The sequence below is a fragment of the Thalassophryne amazonica genome, chromosome 13 (genome assembly GCF_902500255.1).
Source record: "Thalassophryne amazonica chromosome 13, fThaAma1.1, whole genome shotgun sequence".
Classification (NCBI taxonomy): Eukaryota; Metazoa; Chordata; class Actinopteri; order Batrachoidiformes; family Batrachoididae; genus Thalassophryne; species Thalassophryne amazonica.
In genome coordinates this window covers 71,021,797-71,048,836 of record NC_047115.1, presented here as the reverse complement: position 1 = coordinate 71,048,836, position 27,040 = coordinate 71,021,797, and the positions used below count along the sequence as shown (strand labels likewise).

The following is a 27,040-nucleotide window of genomic DNA, read 5'->3' as shown; positions in this document are numbered from 1 at the left end:
AATATAATATATAAGATATACCTTACTGAATTTTCATATCATATTAAACAACTGCAAGTAAATATATATATGTACAAATATTTTTGTTTGTTTTGTTTGGAAGTATGTGAATGCAGCTTAATGAAAAGAACTTATGGCGTTGAGTTATAGTCTCAGTAATCGATATTAAATTGTGACATAACGACTTTAAAATAGACATTTGTTTTACATAATTACGTTAAGGCTATTGTACAGTTAATTTTAGTATTCCAGAATTTGTTTTTGTAGTTTGTGCAGTTGATGGTGAAGCACTGGCTGCCTTTTTTCCCCCTCGTTTCGCTTCTGTTTAACTGGCTCAGGGTGCTCTCTCCACCCTTAGTAATGGCCACTGTTCCACACGCCCCTAGTCACGTGACATCCATTCCAGGTCTCTATTTCCATGCTCCAAAATGAACCAGAACTACACACAATGCTCCCTGCGTCGACCGGCCAATCACGTCTTGTGTTTAATGATGACATCATCTGCCAGCAACAGCCAGCCTGCCACAAACACACAACAGACAGGGACTAAAATGTTTGATTTTAGAGTTTACAAACATTTTTGACAGTTAAACTTTGCAAACTTTACCAGCAAAAATATCTTAGCGGACTGAAAGTTTGCAGAACTAAATTTAAATGAACCTAACTGGTCTGCTGATGGTTTTAAAAGTTAGCTGAAAAGCTAATCCGCTAACAAAAACATTAGGTTTGATAATCAACGGTTAGCAGATTATCTGAACTGTGCCCACCACGGAGTGGCCCGGTCAGAGACCAGACCTGGATCCGTTTGAACATCTCTGGAGAGATATGAAAATGGCTGTGCGCTGATGCCAACCTGAGGGAGCTTGAGAGGTGCTGCAAAGAGGAATGAGCTAAACTGCTCAAAGATAGGTGCACCAAGCTTGTGGCATCATAGAAGACTTGAGGATGTAATTGCTGCGTTCAATTCAATTTTTTTCATTTATATAGCTCCAAATCACAACAAAGCTGCCTCAAGACGCTTCATACAAGTAAGGTCTAACCTTACCAAAGAGCAAGCACACAGGCAACAGTGGTAAAGAAAATCTCCCTCTGATGATGTGGAAGAAACCTCAAGCAGACCAGACTCAAAAGTGTGACCCTCTGCTTGGACCATGCTACCAACATACTTGAAAATACAAATATACAGGACATTTTGGGAGTCTGTGCTGGTGACCAGGACGGGAGGCTGGCTGGGGAGCATGACCATAGCAGAAGAAGATACCCACTCCCACTCCCTGCCAAATGTTGTGGGTCAGTCTGGGCGTTGTGTATTTATTTGTCTGTGTGCCTTTTATGTGAATGCGTGTGTTGTGTGTTCCCCTGTTGCATGGTTGATTGTGGAGTGTGTGTGTGCATGCACCCTGCGTCTGTTGTGTGTGTGGGCACGCCCCCTGGTCCATGTCTGTGTTTGGTATTTCAGTGTGTGTATGCTTCTTTCTCTGCTCATCTGTATGGGTCCCTCTCGTATCTGTGCTGAGTGTGAATGTGTATCCATGGTATGGCTCTCTCCTGTGTATGCAGGTCTTGTGTGTGTCCCTCGTCTATTGTTGTAATCGTTGAGATTTGTTTCCTGTCGTCTGTCTGCTGTCTGTGTCTCAGTCTTTGTTTTCTGTTCATTGGTTCTTTATGTAGATTTTTTGGGGTTACGCTCTGTTCTATTTTGAGGTCTTTATTCATTTGTTTGTCTTATAGTTTGTTTGTGATTTTGGTTTGAGTTGTTAATTACTTTGTGTTGTCTTTTAGTTCCTTTGTTTTTGCATTTTGTGTACGTTATGTTTTGATTTTGTATTTTTTGATCAGGTTTTAGTTCCATGTACCTTGTGATGTCCGTTTATGTTATCTCTTGGTGTTTCTTGATTTTCTCTCATATCCCGGTGTCACCGACCGAACGGTCCCCCCTAAAAATCAGTCCTCCCTGCCTCCACTGCGCATGTGTCATTAGCCGCAGTTCACCGATTATCACCTTGTTTTTGCTTAAAACTGCACTCCAGTCATTATCAGTCTCAGCGACAGATATCTGAAGCTTTTGTACAACAATAATTTCCACATAAATTCAGCATTATTTGAAGTTGGAGGAAGCGATGAGAGTGCAGCAGCTGCTGCTGCTGCCTTCACTGCACCTCCGTAATTTCAAAGCGTCAGTAGCGACTCACCAATTATCGCCTTGTTTCTGCTTAAAATGGCCTCATTTCTGCTTAAAAATGACTTTAGAATGATTTAAGAGGTTTTACCTTGTCATCTGGTAGTTAATAATCATATTATTCCCTTTGATCACTTTGGGTGCAAAGACTCAGTCTCAGACAAGCTGCTGTGGTCCCAAATGACGCATGCGCAATGAAGGCTGGGTGGACTAATTCTTAGCGGGGGACGATTCAGCCTGCGACACCGGCTTTTCCGTTTTCATTTACTTTGCACCTTTGATTAATTAGTGGTTTGTTTTTAAGCCACACCTTTTTCGTTTGTCAGTTGATTGTTTCGGTCACACGTATTGTTTGTCTCCCCCTCGTACTCCTGTTTGTAAGTACTTTGCACCCCACTGAGATCACCCACTCCCCCACATGATTTCACTGATTCACATCACTGAGCAGATGGAATCAATTAATCAGTGAAATCACCTGGTGGAGTAGGTGGTTGCAAAGCAAACCTGCACCCACTTGGCCCTTTCTGTAATCAGTTTGAGATGTCTGCTGTAACCGAACAAAATGTGGAAAAAGTGAAGCACTGTGGATATTTTTCAGATGCACTGTATTCATTCATTTGGCCATCCAGCGACCCAGCTCTGTGCACACCTGATTGTGTCAGCTCTTCGAAGTTAAACAGAATTGGTCTTGATTAGGACATTGATGACTTCCGGACACTACTCCAGTAATATGTGGAGAAACACGTACACAACCACTGGTGTTCCTAAGCTGTCTGTCAACAGTCATAAAACCAGTGCCAAATTCCAGTGTGGATCTCTGCAAGATCCTTGGTGGCACCCCTGAGCACCTGAGCATTGTCCTGGAAAGCATCAGTCTTTAAAAAAAAAAAAAAAATCAGTCATTACTTGCAGGTGCCATTCTGTCATAATGGTGTCAAAGCTATTTTGACTCAGCTCTCCTACTGAGATAAATCTCAAATTTTCACTCAAACATCAGCACATAACTTGACCAGTTCTGATAATTTTGTGCCCTTGATGAAATTGCAATAGTATTATTAGTATTATTCTCATTTTCAGACAATTTTATACTCACTAGGTGAGAATAATGCAAGTACACATGAGCAATGACAGCTACTTTGTGTTGTGCGTCACTTTATGTGTGGTGGAAGATAGGAGCATAGTCTCTAGTAGATTTTGAATTTAGGCACATACAACCCCAATTCCAATGAAGTTGGGACGTTGTGTAAAATGTAAATAAAAACAGAATACAGTGATTTGCAAATCCTCTTCAACCTACAGTAGTGTTCAGAATAATAGTAGTGCTATGTGACTAAAAATATTAATCCAGGTTATGAGTATATTTCTTAATGTTACATGGGAAACAAGGTACCAGTAGATTCCGTAGATTCTCACAAATCCAACAAGACCAAGCATTCATGATATGCACACTCTTAAGGCTATGAAATTGGGCTGTTAGTAAAAAAAAAGTAGAAAAGGGGGTGTTCACAATAATAGTAGCATCTGCTATTGATGCTACAAACTCAAAACTATTATGGTCAAACTGCTTTTTTAGCAATCCTGAGAATCACTAAACTAGTACTTAGTTGTATAACCACAGGTTTTATGATTTCTTCACATCTGCGAGGCATTGATTTTGTTGCTTTGGAACCAAGATTTTGCTCATTTACTAGTGTGCTTGGGGTCATTGTCTTGTTGAAACACCCATTTCAAGGGCATGTCCTCTTCAGCATAAGGCAACATGACCTTTTCAAGTATTTTGACATATCCAAACTGATCCATGATACCTGGTATGCGATATATAGGCCCAACACCATAGTAGGAGAAACATGCCCATATCATGATGCTTGCACCACCATGCTTCACTGTCTTCACTGTGAACTGTGGCTTGAATTCAGAATTTGTGGGTCGTCTCACAAACTGTCTGCGGCCCTTGGACTCAAAAAGAACAATTTTACTCTCATCAGTCCACAAAATATTCCTCCATTTCTCTTTAGGCCAGTTGATGTGTTCTTTGGCAAATTGTAACCTCTTCTGCACATCTTTTATTTAACAGAGGGACTTTGCGGGGGATTCTTGCAAATAAATTAGCTTCACACAGGCATCTTCTAACTGTCACAGCACTTACAGGTAACTCCAGACTGTCTTTGATCATCCTGGAGCTGATCAATGGGTGAGTCTTTGCTTTTCTGGTTATTCTTCCATCCATTTTGATGGTTGTTTTCCATTTTCTTCCACACGTCTCTGTTTTTTTTTATTATCCATTTTAAAGCATTGGAGATCATTGTAGATGAACAGCCTATAATTTTTTGCAACTGCGTATAAGTTTTCCCCTCTCCAATCAACTTTTTAATCAAACTACACTGTTCTTCTGAACAATGTCTTGAACGTCCCATTTTCCTCAGGCTTTCAAAGAGAAAAGCATGTTCAACAGGTGCTGGCTTCATCCTTAAATAGGGGACACCTGATTCACACCCGTTTCTTCCACAAAATTAATGAACTCACTGACTGAATGCCACACTACTATTATTGTGAACACCCCTTTTTCTCAACAGTCCGGGGTCTGCATTGACGTATTTTGTGCTTCATAATGCGCCACACATTTTCAGTGGGTGACAGGTCTGGCCTGCAGGCAGGCTGTTGTAACACATGCAGAATGTGGCTTGGCATTGTCTTGCTGAAATAAGCAGGGACGTCCCTGAAAAGACATTGCTTGGATGGCAGTTGCTCCAAAACCCAGAGAACCCGGAGAAGGCCGGTCCCAGAGAAGGTGGCGGCATTTCTGGATGTTGTTGATGTATGGCTTTCGCTTTGCATGGTAGCATTTGTAGATGTAGCGACGAACTGTGTTAACTGACAATTGTTTTCAGAAGTGTTCCATGAGCCCACGCGGTAAGATCCTTTACACAGTGTTGGTTTTTAATGCAGTGCTGCCTGAGGGATCGAAGGTCACGGGCATTCAACGTTGGTTTTCGGCCTTGCCGCTTACGTGTAGAAAGTTCTCCAGATTCTCTGAATCTTCTGATTATATTATGGATTGTAGATGATGGAATCCCTAAATTAATTGCAATTCAACATTGAGAAACATTGTTCTTAAACTGTTGGACTATTTTTTCACGCAGTTGTTCACAAAGCGGTGATCCTTGCCCCATCTTTGCTTGTGAACGGCTGAGCCTTTTGGGGATGCTCTTTTTATACCCAATCATGACATTCACAATTAGTGTCCTCAGTTCCCAAACACTTATTGAGTGTTGTTAGAAGGAAAAGTGATGTAACACTTTGGTAAACATATCACTGTTCCAGCTTTTTTTAAACGTGTTGCAGGCATCCATTTCAAAATGAGTAAATATTTGCCCAAAAACAATCAAGTTTATCAGTTTGAACATTAAATATCTTGTCTTTGTGGTGTATTCAATTGAATATAGGTTGAAGAGGATTTGCAAATCATTGTGTTCTGTTCTCATTTACATTTCAAATAACGTCCCAACTTCAGTGGAATTGGGGTTGTACTAAAAAAGTAGGCTGACATACTTTGTCCAGTGCCATATTCAAGGTGTGCAAAGTCCCATGAAAAGCAGTTCAGTGATCGACAGTAGGACAAAGGAAGGTTCTTTTTACACTGAATCAACATCATGGATGAAAAACACACCAACCTCAAGTTGGTAACAACTGGCCCAAATAGGATTACTGAGAACTTAAAAAATATATTAATGATGTTTGAATTTTAGCGTAATGTTTGGTTTGTCACAGTGGTACAAAATACTTAACAATTCATATAAAAATTTTGTTAATTCATTATTTAAGAAGTATCCATTGTGTTTTTGTAACGACAAGCCGCCCACTTTCCAATTTCTCAGTTACTCAAATCATATATGGGCTAGTATGCAGATCATGAGTTAACAGGACATCTTCTGCTTGCAAAATAGTCAGGAGCCTTTCCGATAAGGCAGCACTATTTAATTAGAATATCAGACAGTCTTTAAAGGCACAGACCTGCCTTCATTTGGATGTTAGCTCAACTCTGTATGACTGACAACATGTGACTGTGCAGCTTGTCCACACATCAATCACATCATTATGTGCTGCAGCAGCTCAGAGTGGAATTCAAAAACAGTGCAATCTGACTTCATTCACTTGTGTTTTAATGTTTCTAGTCCAAATTAGCTGGAATGTTTCTAAGCATTTGGTGATGTATTGAGGCCCATTTAGCATACCTTCTAATTTTTAATACAGAGTTAAGAAGAATGTTTGAAATGGGTTTTGAATACTGAGAGCAATATTTCAAGTTATCATTGTTAATTTGTAGAAATGACTATCATGTTGATGATATCTCCAGCTACATGTTTTATCAATTGTGCAGTTAGTTTTAGTATCCCATTCTTTTGTATATTTCATATAGAATTTGTTCACATAGCTGGCAGCATGTTTCTTCATGTGGTTGCTAAGTGTTCTGAATATCGCTTACAGTTCAAACATTAAGAAATTGAAAGAGTATTGGAAGCTGTAAATTTACTTACAAGGGCTGATCATCCTGTGGGCTTTACAACAATACTGACTCATTATGACTTGGACCATGTAGATCCAGGTGCACTTAGATGCATACAAATTGTCAGGTTCTAAAACCCTTTACTGGGACGCAGATGTATGAATCAGAAAACAGTGTGCAGACAACAGGTGAAGCTTGGCAAGAATGATGTAATTTATTTTGCAAAGAGGTCAGGGTGGTGTGCAGAATAGTCCTTGGAGGCCAGCGGGTCTTGAGGCTTGGCTTGGGCAAGCAGGAGGTGAGGCTGGGTCTGCGGTCAGCTGAAAAAACACAGCAGAAAAAGTTAAAACCATTCTCAAAAAGGTTCTCACAAAAACAGATTGATCTGCAAATATGAGCCAACTGTAACACAGGATGACAGTTAATGAACTGGTGATGAGTGGTAGAATGAACTGGTCTTTTAGACTGCTCAGGACTGCATCATTGATTGCAGGTGCAAGATGTTAATTCAATTCAATTTCAGTTCAATTCAATTTCAATTTATTTAATTTATACAGCGGCAAATCACGACAAAGCTGCCTCAAGGCGCTTCACACAAGTAAAGTCTAACCTTACCAACCCCTAGAGCAAGCACAGAGGCGACAGTGGTAAGGAAAAACTCCCTCTGATGATGTTGAGGAAGAACCTCAAGCAGACCAAACTCAAAGGGTGACCCACTGCTTAGACCATTCTAACAGTTACAAGGTTTTGCAAAGTTTTATAAAGATGAAGAAACAGAGAATAGAAAATCAAACAACATAATAATATAAAGAAGATGAGAAGTCCACACTTGTTAAGAGGTCAACCACACACAGCCAAACACAACAGAAAAGGTAAAATCCTAACATTTGTAGTCTTGTACCCATACTGAAATTGTGAAACAATTTGGTATGGGTACCTGAAGTCAAATCTTTGAGACATTTCTATTTCTAATATACATTTCTTGAGTGTGGGTGGGACAGCTACATCCATGTGCACACACTGTTTACATAACACCTCATATAAATGGACATTTGTGCTAACAATAAATACAACTAGCACATTGCTGGTGGGTATCCACAGGCTATAGATTTGGGTAGTGTTTATAAAATAGGTAAGTGACATATTTCAAGGGTAGCATTAAATTATGCAAAGTTTCTGTAATTAGTTGGAATGGTGTGCGAGTCTAGAATGTAATTATCAGTGTCCATTGTTCAGTGTTGTTAGCTAACATCTGTAGTTTCCCTAAAAATACAAATTAATATTATTAATACCTAAAGACATGCAGGTTAGGTGAATTGGATGCTTTATAAATGTCCAGGTCTCCCTTGCCAAGTAGATCTCAATCTCAATGGGACTAATTGGGTTAAATAAACGTTAAATAAAATAAATAAAAATTAGTCCTATCAATGTTCTGTTTTGGCAGCGTTCATCCTTGACCCAAAATACAAAAGCATACCAAACAGCAAATGTCAGCTCTCCACAGTTTGTCCGTGATTGAAGCCATACGCATGCACACATACACGTACACAGGGGCCACTTGGCTATTATGATATAAATGTAAAATAACTGGAAAATAAATTTAAGTAGCCTTGCCTACACATCAGGACTCCCTCAATCTCTCAATGAAGGTTCTCTGTTATCCATGTAGAAGGTATTATTAAGATGTTCACATTACAGCAAGTGCACTTTTCTTGGTTATCAAGACACTTTGAAAACCAACAAGACATCCAGTTGCTGTAAAATTCAAAACATCATGACAGTGATTTCTACTGTCCTTTGGATTGAGCTTTGGTTTTCATTCTTTTCTGTACACACTTACTTCAATCAAGGGTCATGGGGGAGCTGTAGCCTATCCCATCGGTCATTGGGCAAGAGGTGGAGTACACCTGAAATCTACGAGAAGGAGTTGGGGGTGCTGTTTTGCATTTGAATATCCCTTTAAAAAGGACCAGTGTTGGACAGTATGATTGCTGGATTAAATTGCTACACTCCACTGTTCATGTGTTTCACATGCAGGTCTCAAAGTCATATGCTTTACAAAATATGTACACTATTACTTCAGCATGTGTCATGTGTTGCTGTGTGTGATTCTTTTACAGTGTCTGGAGCGAGCGCTGAAGTTTTCATTCAACGAGTTCCACCTCTGGCACCAGCTGGGTCTGTCACTCATGGCAGCCGGGAAGGTGAAGTCATTTCTCCTTTTATACCACCAACAGCTAGTCATACCACCACTCCACACCCACAGCAGACATCTGCCCTCTGCGGTGCCTCTGTCTTGGACACTGCAGCTCTTCTTACTCATGCAAGATCGCAACAGACAGGTGTCCAGCCTGGCTGGAGAAGAAGATGGGCTTAAATTTATTAAACAATTCAGATGCTGTCACCTTCAAACACCCCTCTTTTCAAAATTATGTGTGACAGAATGTACTGACTTGTGTGCCAAATCCCACTGCATCGTCTACTCCAAAAAATGAGAACCTATTGAGAAATACTACTGAATTAATTTACTGCTACATGAAGCTGAATATTATTTAATGTTATGAAATTGCTTTTTTCCGAAGGGGCCCTTGAGATGCTGTAATAGTTTCTAATTCTCTCTCTTATTCTTCTCTCTCTTGTTTCCTCTGAGTATGTGCACGCTTGTGTGTGTGACAGAAAAATTGATCAGGGCTGCAGGATAAAGTGAAACTGCTGATCAATAGAGAGTTCTTGAAATAGGCTGCTCCCTAGAAGGCAAAGGGGCCGCCTCAGTGTCGTCAGATCCGTTTCTATTTAGGGCCATCCCAGTGAATGTGTGTGTATGTGTGTGTGCGTGCGTGTCTATTAATGATTGACCTACATGTATTAAATGACTGTGTGTCTAAATGGGTGCATTAGGCCTGTGTAAGGACAGCTGATATGTGTCTGTTACGCTCTCTTAACAGTGATCTCTGTCATTTGTGAATGCATGACGACGAATGCTGGGCCATTAATCACAATTTGTCATTGACTTGCACATTTGTGTGTGCATGTTCCAGGGCATTGGTGCCGTTTCTGTGTTTAAGGAGTGTGCCAAGATGAAACCAGAGGACCCTTCATTGCCCCTGTTGGCTGCCAAAATCTGCATTAGTCAACTGCACTGGGTGAATAAACATTCATATACACTTGTGTACAAAACAGACACCATGCTTGCATGTGCCCATACATGCAATGCAGGTCGAGCTTTGAAAGTTAAATGGTGAATTTGTCTGTGGGAACTGAAATGCAAAACTGCAGCTGTCGCAAAATTTGCACCCTGTATGTGTTACACTAAACATGGATATGTTGCAACTACGACTGATAATAATAAATATATAATAATAATCAATTCAGGCATGTTGTGGTGCCACATGTCACAGTGTCCATCACACAAAGAAACTGTCCTGCGTTCTGAGTGGCAACCACTAAAATGGTGACGTAGTGCACTCCCACCTCCTGAAAGCAACCATGTCTTCTGGACTATACAGTGCATCCAGAAAGTATTCACAGTGCTTCACTTTTTCCACATTTTGTTATGTTACAGCCTTATTCCAAAATGGAGTAAATACTTTTTTCTTTCAAAATTCTACTCACAATACCCCATAATAATAACATGCGGCCTCTCTGGGAACCATCACCTTATCGTGGCAGAGAGATTTGTGTGCCTCTATGAACCTGAAAGCTGTGTTGTCTGGAGCCTTTGTGCTCCTGGTAGGGTCTCCCACTGCAAAATGGTCTCAGGTGAGGGGCCAGACTAAGAATGGTTCACAAGACACCATGACAGAATGAAGCAGAGGAAATGCCCGGAAGCCCAGGGCCCCCGTCTGGAGCAAGGCCTAGATGGAGGGCCTGTCAGTATGGCTGGGCTTGCCACGGAGCCCAGTCAGGCACAGCCAGAAAAGGCAATGTGGACCTTCCATCTCCACCCTGTGGGCTCACCACCTGCAGGGGGAACCACTGGTGTTGGGTGGCAGTGAAAGTCGAGGGCCTCGGCAGACCAGACCCTGGCGGCAGGGGCTAGCTCTGGGGGTGTGGAACATCACCTTGCTGTGGGGGAAGGAACCGGAGCTTGTGCGGGCGGAGCGATACCAATTAGATCTGGTGGGCCTCGCCTCCTCACACAGCTTAGGCTCCGGAACCACTCTCCTTGATAAGGGTTGGACCTTATTCTTCTCTGGAGTTGCCCAGAGTGTGAGGCGCCGGGCGGTCTATTCAGCACAGCACTCACAGTATATGTGTAAAGGCCAGCTATGATGTCCAGCAAATTATTGATGTCCCAGTGAGCGGACCAACCAACACAAACATAGTCTTTGCAAAAATCAACATAAGGTGCAAAGAAACACGATATTCACATTTGCATTTAATGAGTGCTTGCAAAGCCACAGTGTGTATTTGGTGGTTAATTTCTTGGGCATGAAGCAAGATTTCCTTGGTCACCTATTTCGATGACCTTTGCAAGTCCATTGCCTGGTACTGAGAGAAGCAGTGTAACACCACTATAGTTGTTGCAGTCCAGGCTTCTGATCCGGCTACCAACCCTCTTCCCTAAAAAGGAGTTCCCTGCAGGCTGGAAGCTCACCTACAGTTCTCGGTGCAATTTAACATTCCAGCCAAGGAAGGATAATAATGGCTTTCAGCTGCTCCTGTTTTTGGTCAGGGTCACCACAGTGGATTCAGCATTTATTCACATGTTGAGTTGGTAGACGTTTTACACAGAATGTCTTTCCTGGCTCAACTACATATATTCATGGAGATTTGGGCATACAACCCCAATTCCAATGAAGTTGGGACGTTGTGTAAAATGTAAATTAAAAACAGAATACAATGATTTGCAAATCCTCTTCAACCTATATTCAATTGAATACACCACAAGGACAAGATATGTTCAAACTGATAAACTTTATTGTTTTTGTGCAAATATTTGCTCATTTTGAAATGGATGCCTGCAACATGTTTCAAAAAAGCTGGGACAGTTGTATGTTTACCACTGTTACATCACCAGTGTTCAAAGAACACATGTTTGGAACATTCCACAGGTGAACAGGTTAATTGGAAACAGGTGAGTGTCATGAATAGGTAAAAAAGGAGCATCCCCAAAAGGCCCAGCTGTTCACAAGCAAAGATGGAGCGAGGATCACCACTTTGTGAACAACTGCATGAAAAAAATGGTCCAACAGTTTAAGAACAGTGTTTGTCAATGTTCAGTTGTAAGGAATTTAGGGATTCCATCATCTACAGTCCATAATATAATCAGAAGATTCAGAGAATTTGGAGGACTTTCTACATGCAAGTGTAAAGGATCTTACCGCGTGGGCTCAGGAACACTTCAGAAAACCATTGTCAGTTAACACAGTTCGTCGCTACATCTACAAGTGCAAGTTAAAACTCTGCCATACAAAGCGAAAGCCATACATCAAGAACATCCAGAAATGCCACCACCTTCTATGGGCCCAAGTTCATTTGGAATGGACAGATGCAAAATGGAAAAGTGTGCTGTAGTCAGATGAGTCCACATTTCAGATTGTTTTTGAAAATCATGGACGTCGTGTCCTCCTGACAAAAGAGGAAAAAGACCATCCAGATTGTTACCAGCGCAAAGTTCAAAAACCAGCATCTGTGATGGTATGGGGGTGTGTTAGTGCCCATGGCATGGGCATCTTACATATCTGTGATGGCACCATCAATGCTGAAAGGTCCATCCAGATTTTGCTGCCATCCAAGCAACGTCTTTTTCAGGGACGTCCCTGCTTATTTCAGCAAGACAATGGCAAGCCACATTCTGCACGTGTTACAACAGCGTGGCTTCGTATTAAAAGAGTGCGGGTACTAGACTGGCCTGCCTGCAGTCCAGACCTGTCACCCATTGAAAATGTGTGGCGCATTATGAAGCGCAAAATACAACAACGGAGACCCCGGACTGTTGAACAACCGAAGTCGTGCATCAAGCAAGAATCGGAAAGAATTCCACCAACAAAGCTTCAACAATTGATCATCTGCAAGCTAACTGATCATCTGCAGAGGAATGGTCTATTTGAAGAGTTTCAGTCAGGTTTTAGAATTCATCATAGTACAGAAACAGCATTAGTGAAGGTTACAAATGATCTTCTTATGGCCTCGGACAGTGGACTCATCTCTGTGCTTGTTCTGTTAGACCTCAGTGCTGCTTTTGATACTGTTGACCATAAAATTTTATTACAGAGATTAGAGCATGCCATAGGTATTAAAGGCACTGCGCTGCAGTGGTTTGAATCATATTTGTCTAATAGATTACAATTTGTTCATGTAAATGGGGAATCTTCTTCACAGACTAAAGTTAATTATGGAGTTCCACAAGGTTCTGTGCTAGGACCAATTTTATTCACTTTATACATGCTTCCCTTAGGCAGTATTATTAGACGGTATTGCTTAAATTTTCATTGTTACGCAGATGATACCCAGCTTTATCTATCCATGAAGCCAGAGGACACACACCAATTAGCTAAACTGCAGGATTGTCTTACAGACATAAAGACATGGATGACCTCTAATTTCCTGCTTTTAAACTCAGATAAAACTGAAGTTATTGTACTTGGCCCCACAAATCTTAGAAACATGGTGTCTAACCAGATCCTTACTCTGGATGGCATTACCCTGACCTCTAGTAATACTGTGAGAAATCTTGGAGTCATTTTTGATCAGGATATGTCATTCAAAGCGCATATTAAACAAATATGTAGGACTGCTTTTTTGCATTTACGCAATATCTCTAAAATCAGAAAGGTCTTGTCTCAGAGTGATGCTGAAAAACTAATTCATGCATTTATTTCCTCTAGGCTGGACTATTGTAATTCATTATTATCAGGTTGTCCTAAAAGTTCCCTAAAAAGCCTTCAGTTAATTCAAAATGCTGCAGCTAGAGTACTGACGGGGACTAGAAGGAGAGAGCATATCTCACCCATATTGGCCTCTCTTCATTGGCTTCCTGTTAATTCTAGAATAGAATTTAAAATTCTTCTTCTTACTTATAAGGTTTTGAATAATCAGGTCCCATCTTATCTTGGGGACCTCGTAGTACCATATCACCCCAATAGAGCGCTTCGCTCTCAGACTGCAGGCTTACTTGTAGTTCCTAGGGTTTGTAAGAGTAGAATGGGAGGCAGAGCCTTCAGCTTTCAGGCTCCTCTCCTGTGGAACCAGCTCCCAATTCAGATCAGGGAGACAGACACCCTCTCTACTTTTAAGATTAGGCTTAAAACTTTCCTTTTTGCTAAAGGTTATAGTTAGGGCTGGATCAGGTGACCCTGAACCATCCCTTAGTTATGCTGCTATAGACGTAGACTGCTGGGGGGTTCCCATGATGCACTGTTTCTTTCTCTTTTTGCTCTGTATGCACCACTCTGCATTTAATCATTAGTGATCGATCTCTGCTCCCCTCCACAGCATGTCTTTATCCTGGTTCTCTCCCTCAGCCCCAACCAGTCCCAGCAGAAGACTGCCCCTCCCTGAGCCTGGTTCTGCTGGAGGTTTCTTCCTGTTAAAAGGGAGTTTTTCCTTCCCACTGTAGCCAAGTGCTTGCTCACAGGGGGTCGTTTTGACCGTTGGGGTTTTACATAATTATTGTATGGCCTTGCCTTGCAGTATAAAACGCCTTGGGGCAACTGTTTGTTGTGATTTGGCGCTATATAAAAAAATTGATTGATTGATTGATTGAACAATTAATGTTCTCAGTTCCCAAATGCTTATTGAGTGTTGTTAGAAGGAAAGGTGATGTAACACAGTGGTAAACATACCACTGTCCCAACTTTTTTGAAACGTGTTGCAGGCATCCATTTCAAAATGAGCAAATATTTGCACAAAAAAAATAAAGTTTATCAGTTTGAACATTAAATGTCTTGTCTTTGTGGTGTATTCAGTTAAATATAGGCTAAAGAGGATTTGCAAAACATTGTATTCTGTTTTTATTTACATTTTACACAATGTCCCAACTTCATTGGAATTGGAGTTGTAGGTGGCCTTCAAGCGGAGACCTTCTTGTTGGGAAGTAAGAGTGCGGCCACTCTGCCACAGTGATTCAGAAAATAACAGCAATAGTTACTATCATCAACCTGTTTTGTTGGGAAATAGTTTGCAAATATTGCATATTCAAAATGACAAAAAAGAATGACAAAAATGACAGCGGCTCAAATTATGATGACTGATGACATCTTTGCTTGTTAAATCCTGATCCTGAATCACTGATGCAAGATGTGGGCCTGACTACCTGTTCAACAAGGCAATCTATACGGAAAACATTTGTCTATTGAGTGTATATGATGTGTGTGTGCATGTGTGAAGGCGTCTACTGAAAATATCAAATGTAATTGCCAATGTTTTGTAATATTTTGACAGGTCAGTCTGGCTGATAGTCATCACTGTGAAGCCCAGCCAGCTTGGATAGTCCTCTTGCTCATAATCTGAGTATTTAGGGAGAAAGTAGAAAGTCACATCAGGAGAGGTATTTAGGATGGGGAGTGTGTATGTGTGTGTATGAGGGAGAGAGAGAGAGAGACAGAGAGAATGGGTATGGCTGAGGGTGAGAGAGTCGAACAAAGAAGAGAGAAAGGGGTCAGAGATTAAAAGAGAGGAGCTAACAGTGGCGAATGGAGTGAGAGCACATCTGTCAGTGGTTGGAGATCACGGCAGGCCAGAGACACTAAGGAGCTTACAGCATTAATCACAATGGACCACTAGGGCCGTAGTGCAGTGGGGCATTACATAAATGGGTTACCAGTATCCACCATCAGTTCCGCTGGACAGTCTGGACTCTTATCGGCCCAACAACATTTTTATTTATTTATTTATTTATTCTTTTTCAGCTGTTGATGCTGACTGGGTTGACCCACTACACCAGAGATTAGTGTGCATATTTCGACATGGAAATCACATCAATATGCTAAATTTCAAAATTTGCTATTTTTATTTTTACTTGAGAAGATATTAATAGCGCAGTAAATAATCTTTGCAGTCTCATTCAGACTATCATTACTCACTGCAGTACCCAATCAATTTCTCAGCAAAGATGCGTTTGAAAATTCCTGAACAGCAGTTTTGTAGATATGAGGTTTGTATTATACATCATGTTCTTATTTCATATCATTCAAGTGAGAAAAATACAATGTAATCCTCCTAAGATGTGTTTGGACGGTCTGTCAGTTTAAATGACTGGGACTATTGTAGCGGCTTTGAAATAGAGAACAGAGGAGAGAAGAAAGAAGGATGAAGGAAGAAGAAGAAGATGATGAGGAGGGAGGGCTGTCAGAGCATTTGCCTTGCAGTTGAGATTGGCATGCAGTCAGAGGTATTGCCCACCTGCCCACCCGCCACCGCCCATACCTCACACAGAGTGGCACACTTTTTTTTTTTTACTTTTTACTCAGCTCAGAGCACGTCAGCACAGCTCAGGCATGTACCGCCTGTCGTCTGCCTCAGTCTCTGCATGTGCATATAGTGGTTGGTGGGGGTTGCCTTTCGACAACTGTTGCCCTTCCTACTATGAGTGCTGTTCAGAATCAGTACAGTGCTTCTGACATTTTCTCAGTCAACCTACGGGTCTATCAGGCCATCTGGGATTTGTTCTGGCCCATACTCTGTTCAGTGCTTGCATGGAGTATGTGATGTGAGAGGCATGGAGTCCAGTACCTTGGGCATATATATTGAGACGGAAAGTTTTATTGACCTTGACTTTGTTGGATGACACTGTGATCTTTACGGACTCATTGAGTGACAAGGTTGCAGCACTCAAAGAGCTAAGTGACAATATACAATTATAGACTTTTGATGAGGTGTAACCATAATTATGCGGACCTGGTCAGGATGGGGTTCACCGGGGCCTTGGCTGAGGTGAACCCCATTCTGACCAGGCTAAACTTCCAACCACAACCATATGCGTCCAACTGGCTTTGCTAGGCCGTAGCATAGATTTACATTTATGCTACCTGTCTATACCTGCCCACAGTAACAGGCGGGTATCCCAATACCCACCTGCTGTGCATAAAGTGATGATGTCATAGCATACACAACCCAAGAAATGTCCGCAGACAATAACGTGAATAGGTGAGAAGTGTGTGTTGGTCCCAATATGGATATTCCGGATGATTTTATCATGGATAGTACGACAATGAACAGCAGCCAAAGCAGCCAGCTAAAGTGAGCCAACTTTTTACATATGTACACATTTGTTGGGTGTCATGTGTTTTGAAATGACATTAAATATTGTTAATGTGATTCCACGTGTTGTGTATCTCAGTAAGTGATAATAATGTAAATAACATGCATACCGCCCTCCAAAAGCATGTTATTGTATTATTGCCATGCTTCTCACAGAATTTTATTATGATATTTAAGTATTCTGATGTGGTTATTTTACTTTTAGACAGATTTCAAATGCATGAATATTCAGTAAGGTATATCCTATTTATTATATTCCAGTTCTAAGGTGGAACTATGCTAGTATATAAAGGTATATCTGAAAAGGAAGAGTAAAATAGGAGAGTAGAAAAGAGTAGAGTAAAGCCATTTAGGTGCCTGGTCTTGAGAACCAGGGATGGTTCTTGATGGTTTATTATTCCTATTTTAGACACATTTTGTATTTTCATCTGCAAGAAGTGTTTAAAACCTGTTTTCAGATAGTCTTTATCAGGTTTTAATCATTATGCATCTACAATGTTTCCAACCCTGGTATCCGGGGATAATTAGTAACCCAGTGGACTTCAGGGCTTGTATAGGACTTACTTCTTGCTTCTTAGAGACACATCCATCCATCCATCCATTTTCTTCCGCTTTATCCGGAGTCGGGTCGCGGGGGCAGCAGCTCAAGCAAAGCCGCCCAGACCTCCCGATCCACACACACCTCCCCCAGCTCCTCCAGGGGAACCCCAAGGCGTTCCCAAGCCAGCCGAGAGATGTAGTCCCTCCAGCGTGAGGCAATATATCCAATGTGAGGGAGTGTTATCTGCAAGACGAGGTCCACATGATGTGTTTTCCCAAGAATCATTCAGCATCCTCACTAATGAGGACCCTATTGACTAGTCCAGGTCGAGGGGACGCCTGTGTGTCATCTGACTGCAGCAGATAGATGGCTGCTTTCAAGAGATAACAGTGAACTGCAGTCAGCCTGGGTGGTTTCAGGTTGCGACCCAAATCAGTTCTGGAGGTGAAGGATGGTTGCAACAAACAGCACTGCCACATACTCCCAAACAGAGTTTGTTGCTCTATAAGAAAGCCCTTCGTGAAGCTAGGACATCTTTCTACTCATCACTAATTGAAGAAAATAAGAACAACCCCAGGTTTCTTTTCAGCACTGTAGCCAGGCTGACAAAGAGTCAGAGCTCTATTGAGCTGAGTATTCCATTAACTTTAACTAGTAATGACTTCATGACTTTCTTTGCTAACAAAATTTTGACTATTAGAGAAAAAATTACTCATAACCATCCCAAAGATGTATCGTTATCTTTGGCTGCTTTCAGTGATGCCGGTATTTGGTTAGACTCTTTCTCTCCGATTGTTCTGTCTGAGTTATTTTCATTAGTTACTTCATCCAAACCATCAACATGCTTATTAGACCCCATTCCTGCCAGGCTGCTCAAGGAAGTCCTACCATTATTTAATGCTTCAATCTTAAATATGATCAATCTATCTTTGTTAGTTGGTTATGTACCACAGGCCTTTAAGGTGGCAGTAATTAAACCATTACTTAAAAAGCCATCACTTGACCCAGCTATCTTAGCTAATTATAGGCCAATCTCCAACCTTCCTTTTCTCTCAAAGATTCTTGAAAGGGTAGTTGTAAACAGCTAACTGATCACCTGCAGAGGAATGGTCTATTTGAAGAGTTTCAGTCAGGTTTTAGAATTCATCATAGTACAGAAACAGCATTAGTGAAGGTTACAAATGATCTTCTTATGGCTTCGGACAGTGGACTTATCTCTGTGCTTGTTCTGTTGGACCTCAGTGCTGCTTTTGATACTGTTGACCATAAAATTTTATTACAGAGATTAGAGCATGTCATAGGTATTAAAGGCATTGCGCTGCGGTGGTTTGAATCATATTTGTCTAATAGATTACAGTTTGTTCATGTAAATGGGGAATCTTCTTCACAGACTAAAGTTAATTATGGAGTTCCACAAGGTTCTGTGCTAGGACCAATTTTATTCACTTTATACATGCTTCCCTTGGGCAGTATTATTAGACGGTATTGCTTAAATTTTCATTGTTACGCAGATGATACCCAGCTTTATCTATCCATGAAGCCAGAGGATACGCACCAATTAGCTAAACTGCAGGATTGTCTTACAGACATAAAGACATGGATGACCTCTAATTTCCTGCTTTTAAACTCAGATAAAACTGAAGTTATTGTACTTGGCCCCACAAATCTTAGCAGCATGGTGTCTAACCAGATCGTTACTCTGGATGGCATTTCCCTGATCTCTAGTAATACTGTGAGAAATCTTGGAGTTATTTTTGATCAGGATATGTCATTCAAAGCGCATATTAAACAAATATGTAGGACTGCCTTTTGGCATTTACGCAATATCTCTAAAATCAGAAAGGTCTCAGAGTGATGCTGAAAAACTAATTCATGCATTTATTTCCTCTAGGCTGGACTATTGTAATTCATTATTATCAGGTTGTCCTAAAAGTTCCCTAAAAAGCCTTCAGTTGGTTCAGAATGCTGCAGCTAGAGTACTGACGGGGACTAGCAGGAGAGAGCATATCTCACCCGTGTTGGCCTCCCTTCATTGGCTTCCTGTTAATGCTAGAATAGAATTTAAAATTCTTCTTCTTACTTATAAGGTTTTGAATAATCAGGTCCCATCTTATCTTAGGGACCTCGTAGTACCATATTACCCCATTAGAGCGCTTCGCTCTCAGACTGCGGGCTTACTTGTAGTTCCTAGGGTTTGTAAGAGTAGAATGGGAGGCAGAGCCTTCAGCTTTCAGGCTCCTCTCCTGTGGAACCAGCTCCCAATTCAGATCAGGGAGACAGATACCCTCTCTACTTTTAAGATTAGGCTTAAAACTTTCCTTTTCGCTAAGGCTTATAGTTAGGGCTGGATCGGGTGACCCTGGACCATCCCTTGGTTATGTTGCTTTAGACGTAGACTGTGTTTCATAATTATTGTATGGCCTTGCCTTGCAATGTGGAGCGCCTTGGGGCAACTGTTGGGGCTCATGAAGTGAAGTTGCAGCTTTAATGGCAGCACAGTGTGTAGTAAATAGCAAGCACCTGGCACAGCGCTGAACATCGTTTCATAGCATAATAGCTAATAATCAATCACAGGACATTATCTTGGAAAGAAAGGACTGTGGAAGGTACAGTGATTCATTAATATGATCACCATAACAGTGTCTTATTCTACATATCTGCCTGAACTCTTAAATAAAAACTACCTCCAGCATCTTGCAAATCTTGGCTGTAACTACGGGAAGGTACAGTACATAATTACAAGTGACAAGGCAAGAATCCATCCTGATACAAACTTTTGTCCTCTCATATATACACTTACTGTTTTGTTTGTATGTTTTGGTTTTTACCCGAGGCCAAGATATGGCCATCGGGTATTGCGAAGACGTGGCGTCTGTCCATCCGTCTGTCCGTCTGTGTACAGCATAAGTCCAGTTCTATTACTGCCACAGTCTTCAAATTCACAGAGAACTTTCTTGGGACACAGATGTTGGACAAGTTCAAAGATGGCTAACCTTGGCATATTTTAAGAGGTATTTTAAGAGGTTAAAAAGTCTTGAATCTGGTCTGCTTTGTTTTTGAGTGGCGGGGTGATGACAGCCAATCAGTGGCTGGTCTCTTCAAAACCACTTTGCTTTGTGTTTATATGCATGTCTCTCATATATTATGTAAAAGCTAGAGAGAAATAAACACTTCTAAAACTGAAAATGCTGTTTTGGAACCTAATAACACATGGACGTTAGCGTGGTGACGTCACAGGCTGGTAGCTAGCTGCAAAACTTTCGTTTGTGTGTAAATATATCCTCTTTGTCTTATATTATGTAAAAGATAGTGAGAAATAAACATCCAGTTTACACCACCTAATTGTAAAATTAATCCAACACTTATCTGGCGTTAAATCATGTTGTATTAATAAATCATCTTGGCTATAATTATGGAGCTTGTTGTGTTTATTGAAGCTTCCTGGCCAGAGAATTTGATTTCTTGATTGTTTAACTATGGAATTGTCACTGAAAGGGGATCAGGGCCTTTGCCAGGACCCAAATTCATTTATTTTCAGTTGAAGTGCTGTGAGATAATACAATATCTGGTTGTGCTCTGGATAGGATTTGACCAAAGTGGTCACACCATTTCTGAACAGCTGCATTCCGGTTCAGGCAACAGTTATTCACAATCTTGATATTCTGTAAGTAACAACCTCTAGACTACGCAAAGAATTTAGTGCATCAGCAAAAAATATCCATGATTTTTTGCTTGCTTCATTCTTCATGCTCAAAAACATCATCAGTTCATCAGAATTGAAACATCTTCAGGAAACTAAACAAGTCCATTTGACCTGACTGCCACCTACTGGACACTGACACCTTATGGATGATTGGTGGATGGTCAGTCGAAATTAGGAGCGAGTATAATCACAGAGCAAGAAACTATTTTCCAGACAGAAATACAGTAATCAGGAGAAATAAATTAATACGTGGATGTATTACAGAGTTAAAGTTGAATTTTGAATTGAACTGATGTATGAAAGTTCACCACATTTCATTAAATTTGACATAATTATATGCCCTTTTATTTTTGTGATGTAAAACATGGTAGCATTAATTGTTTTTGAGTTATTTTGGTAACAGATGGAAAGGAATGAACATAATTTAGACATCTGTTTACTTACTACATTTTCAAGGGTACATACCTATGCGTTGCAAAAGCTTAGGCATCATTTTTAGCTCCTACACTAACAGCTGTTGGTGGTAAACTGACACTGTATTTGTATTTTGTGTGTTTACAGCTGGATGAGGCTGAGGCTTTGTCTCAGAGTGTTGTGTCTATGGGAGAAGGAGCAGGTGAATTTTTGCCCAGAGCCTACCTCGCTCTGGGACTCTGCTGCAGTTTAAAGGCTTCCGATGGTGAGCACACAGACAAGCAAATCCACTTAAAATGAGACATACTGCTTCCTTTTAACAATAAAGCACAGCTTGAACTTTAGGTTTTTGATTCTGTCCTCTCACTGCAGCCACTGTGAAAGCTGATCGGGATGAGTTTCACAAAAAAGCACTCCAAGCTCTGAGCAAGTAGGACTTTTTTGACCAATTTTTAAATTTCATTTAATTTATTTATTTTGCAGTTGTGGTTTTGTCCATATCAGGCATAGATCACTCAGGTTTAGCAGTTAATGGCACATATGTACAGTCAGAGAATTCTTGGATTTGAACAACTACCTCTCCACTACAGGGCTCATTCTTTAGACCCCCAAGATGTGCAGATTGCAATGTACCTGGCTTTACAGTTGGCCCTAGTACGTCAGGTAAAATGGAGCACAGGAGAAAGGTACGTGTTTCAAAATGCGGCAGAATACAAGTTGTGCCTGAGACCTGCTGTGTGTCTGACAGGTATCAGCAGCCATGCAGCCATTGCAGGAAGCTTTGTCTCTCTGTGCAGATGACTTACACGCCCTCCACCTGCTGACCCTGATGCTCAGCGCACAGAAGCACTACCGCCATGCATTGGACACCCTGTGTCTGGCCCTCAGCCAGCATCCTGACAACTTCAAGTAAAGCTCAAAATACCTTCATGTTTGCACGTGCAACAGTGCATGTGGATATGCTGGTGAACTGAGGACAAGTCCTTGTTATGAGTGTGGCTTTTAGACTGTGCTGTTCCAGTGAACTTTGCAGCAGGGCCCATCCATCGTCCTCAGTCTCAGGATAGGGTGTCTCCACTCTGCTGTGCTGGAGGCCAAGCACACACACACACACACACATACAGAACTGACGCCTTATTTAGACGTGGCGGAATGGAGGCCTGCATTGCGGTACCTTTGCCCCTCAGACACCCTCACCATTTTAACACTGCAGTTCTGGACAGTGATTGGGCACAGTAAGCCTACCTGTCTGCTGCAAAACCAGGATGAAGTGCACAATAACAGACCGTGACATTTAATCATTTTAGGTCAGACTTGAGTTGGCTTTAATTATAGACACTGAGAGGATATATCACAGCCTAATTCTGTGCTAATTTGGTAATCCATTTGTGTTTCTAAGACTGTAGCAACTATTGACCTTTGTCCCACATGCTGCTTGACCCACATTTATTACCCATATGAATATACTTATATTCTTGGATAATGCACAAAATGTCTTAGATTATCTGAAAATTTCACGGGAATCTTTTCGGTAGGTGCAGAGCTAGCTAAGTGAGTTAAGGGTTGTACAAATAATATGTAGACTGGTGTTGCAGACTGAACAGTCCCCCATAAAAATTGGTCCCCCTGCCTTCGCTGCACATGTGTAATTTCGGAGCATTTGCAGCGATTCACCGATTATCGTCTTGTTTCTGCTTAAAACTGACTTTAGAATGATTTAAGAGGTTTTACTTGTCATCTGATGGTTAATAGTCACAATCATTATTCCCTTTGATCGATTTGGGTGTAGAGAGTCAGACTCAGGGAGTAAGTCTCCGATACGCTGGTGTCGCATTCTGATTGGCCCCCCATCTTTTATGATGAAATAATGCTGAATTTATGTGGAAATGATTGTTGTACAAAAGCTTCAGATATCTGTCGCTTAGATCGATGATGATTGGAGTACAGTTTTAAGCACAAATGAGGCAATAATCAGTGAATCCCTGCTGACGATCTGAAGTGATGCATGCGCGGTGATGGCAGGGGGACTGATTTTTAGGGGGGACCGTTGAGTCTGCGACATCGGGGTTCGATTTCAGGTCTACAATCTGAACGTTTTAGAGGTTAGACCAAGGGATTGTTAGTTTGAATGCCCATCAGACTGGAAAATGACTAAGCTCCCTTGGGCAAGATGCTCCCAGTGTGCACTTTGTATGGCTGCACACTGATATCAGTGTGTGTGTGTGTGAGAATGGATGAATGTGAGGCATCATTGTAAAGTGTGTTTTGATGATGCACATCACATGAAATAGTGCTACAGAAGTTTATCCACTTACCTTTTAACTGTCTAAATCATTGGACAAGACACTTAATCTTCATCGTCCTAGTCCACCGAGCTGTAATTAGAGAATAGCCTTTGCTGGAGAAGTAACCTGTGATAGACTGATATCCCATCAAGGGGGGAGTTGCAGACTTGAACGATGAAAGTTCAAGAGTCAAGTGTTGGTGTTGAATTCTTGGCTTTGTGACTTCTCATAAGCGACACTGGGCTCAGCCTTAAATTACACACTCGATCACGTGTTGTACATATGGTCTTCACTGGTAGGAGCAATGAAGTGTTTGCCTAATACCAAGCATGCTTTTCTTGAAGGCTACTGATCTTTTCATCCTCAAAAACTCTAATTTCACATGCCTCTGCTCAGATCTGTTTAATGCCAAGGCCTGCCAGTTCTTGAGAGCTATTTTTCATGCTTCAACGTTCCTCTTTAGAGTATGTTTATATCTTAGAGAATGTCATACAGTGCTCCTAGAGCTACTGCTAAGATGGCCAAAGAGCTTCCCTTGTAAGAACAATCTTTCAGTCAGACCTCTGACGCAAAAATGGGTGATGGAAGAGAATACCCTCATTCATGTGAGAGGTAGACAGCAGTAATCCATGTATTTTCTATACCTGCTTACTCCTATTATGGGTCACTGGGGTGGGGGGGCGTTAGCCCATCCCTTGGCAGCAGTAATCAGCACTATTAAAGGTTTCACATATATTTCATAAAATCTATAATATGTAACTGAACTGCATCATGTTTTAATGTGTTTTCAGTCTATTTGCAAACCCAGGAAAGCATTTTCACAGTATATCCATTTGGGGTCAGTGTTGGCCTCTATGGCCTCAGCACAGACAGATGGGGAGCATCTATACCTCAAGTGGAGGAAGAAATGGAAAATACAAGAAAACAAGGAAATGAGTGACGCAAGGTAATGTGAGCATCAGACACTTGGAAGAATACTCATAGTCAGGCGATCAAGACAGGAAAGAAGAGTTTCACTGCATGCATCTTTATTCACTTTTCACACCTGAATGCTGCCCCACTGGTTTGATGGCCACTGAGCAGCTCCACTGGAGCATTTGAGGATTAAGGGCCTTGCTCAAGGGCACCTTAGTATTGGTAATGTGGGAGGATCTCGCTCGATCGCTGTCTCTCTCTCTCTCTCTCTCTCTCTCTGTGCACAGGCACATTTCATCCATGGAGACACTTGACTGCTTTGATCCATTTCAGAGCTCTTTCCCAGACTCAGCCAATCATATCCATCTCTGTGTCAGGAATCCCCATTGCCTCGGTAACGATGAGGTCATATGGTGGAGCAGGAAGCATCTATTGTTCCTAAACTGTTGTTTTGGCGCAGTACACAGATGTTACTAAAGGAAGAGGTTCCTAACGTGTAGATTGCTGTTTATTCAAAGAAGCAACTGAGTTAAAACCCTTACCTCATTAACTGTCTCTGTGATGTATAGATGTATGATGCCACTAATGCCTTTTCAGTGTTTACATGACATGAAATGTCTACATTAATGTTATATAGGCAATCTGATGTGTGATTGAGCATGTTTAGCCTGAATTGAACTGAGATCTTGAGAGAAATAGATTGAAAAGAGATCCGCCAGAGCCACAAAACGGTCCAGATTGCCCTGTCTGAGTCCAACAGTGAACAAAATATAAAAGTATTTTAACTCTCATGTGCTTAAACAGGAATGTTTTTCCTGATGATGCCTCACCTGCTACATTACAAGCTTGGTCTCTTTGCAGTTTAGGCGTCAAATTGTTCTCATCACACAAAACCATTTATCTTTTACATTACGAGGGCTGTCCATAAAGTATAGGTCCTTTTTATTTTTTTCAAAAACTATATGGATTTCATTCATATGTTTTTACGTCAGACATGCCTGAACCCTCGTGCGCATGCGTGAGTTTTTCCACGCCTGTCGGTGACGTCATTCACCTGTGAGCACTCCTTGAGGGAGGGGAGTCGTCCAGCCCCTCGTCGGAATTCCTTTGTCTGAGAAGTTGCTGAGAGACTGGCGCGTTGTTTGATCAAAATTTTTTCTAAACCTGTGAGACACATCAAAGTGGACATGGTTCGAAAAATTAAGCTGGTTTTCTGTAAAATTTTAACAGCTGATGAGAGATTTTGAGGTGATTCTGTCGCTTTAAGGATTTCCCACGGTGCGAGACGTCGCGCAACGCTCTCAGGCGCCGTCGTCAGCCTGTTTCAAGCTTAAAACCTCCACATTTCAGGCTCTATTGATCCAGGACGTCGTGAGAGAACAGAGAAGTTTCAGAAGAAGTCAGTTTCAGCATTTTATCCGGATATTCCACTGTTAAAGGAGATTTTTTTAATGAAAGACGTGCGGGCGGATTGCAGCGTCGGCTCGCAGCCACCGCGACGCTCCGCCACAGGAAAAACACCTCTGTTGGAAGCCTTAAGGACAAGTTGGAACATGTCCAGCTGTTAAACAATTTCTCATATACTCACTCCACTGAAAGCCATCAAAAGCCGCCTGGATTTTACAATGGTTATCAACACGGAGGTGTTTTTCCTGTGCCGCCGCACCGCGTCGGCTGCGTCCCGACGCGCGGACCCGTCCGCACGTCTTTCATTAAAAAAAATCTCCTTTAACAGTGGAATATCCGGATAAAATGCTGAAACCAACTTCTTCTGAAACTTCTCTGTTCTCTCACAACGTCCTGGATCAATAGAGCCTGAAATGTGGAGGTTTTAAGCTTGAAACAGGCTGACGACGGCGCCTGAGAGCGTTGCGCGACGTCTCGCACCGTGGGAAGTCCTTAAAGCGACAGTATCACCTCAAAATCTCTCATCAGCTGTTAAAATTTTTACCGAAAACCAGCTTAATTTTTCGAACCATGTCCACTTCGATGTGTCTCACAGGTTTAGAAAAAATTTTGATCAAACAAAGCGCCAGTCTCTCAGCAACTTCTCAGACAAAGGAATTCCGACGAGGGGCTGGACGACTCCTCCCACAAGGACTGCTCACAGACGAATGACGTCACCGACAGGCGTGGAAAAACTCACGCATGCGCACGAGGGTTCAAGCATGTCTGACGTAAAAACATATGAATGAAATCCATATAGTTTTTGAAAAAAATAAAAAGGACCTATACTTTATGGACAGACCTCGTATTTCGCCATAACAATAAAGATATGCATTCAACTGTGAGTATT

The 27,040-nt window shown here is 41.5% G+C and overlaps 1 protein-coding gene across 3 annotated transcripts in view; it reads left to right on the top strand.

The window, feature by feature from the left end:
• Window positions 1–27,040, top strand: part of ttc7a (tetratricopeptide repeat domain 7A) — a 173,994-nt gene that overhangs the window by 45,603 nt on the left and 101,351 nt on the right. For all 3 annotated transcript variants that reach the window (XM_034184728.1, XM_034184730.1, XM_034184729.1), the window contains 6 exons: window positions 8,804–8,887; window positions 9,722–9,826; window positions 21,692–21,809; window positions 21,917–21,974; window positions 22,135–22,207; window positions 22,293–22,453. In XM_034184728.1, coding sequence (XP_034040619.1) covers window positions 8,804–8,887; window positions 9,722–9,826; window positions 21,692–21,809; window positions 21,917–21,974; window positions 22,135–22,207; window positions 22,293–22,453 — 599 coding nt within the window. The remainder of the gene's footprint in view (window positions 1–8,803; window positions 8,888–9,721; window positions 9,827–21,691; window positions 21,810–21,916; window positions 21,975–22,134; window positions 22,208–22,292; window positions 22,454–27,040) is intronic.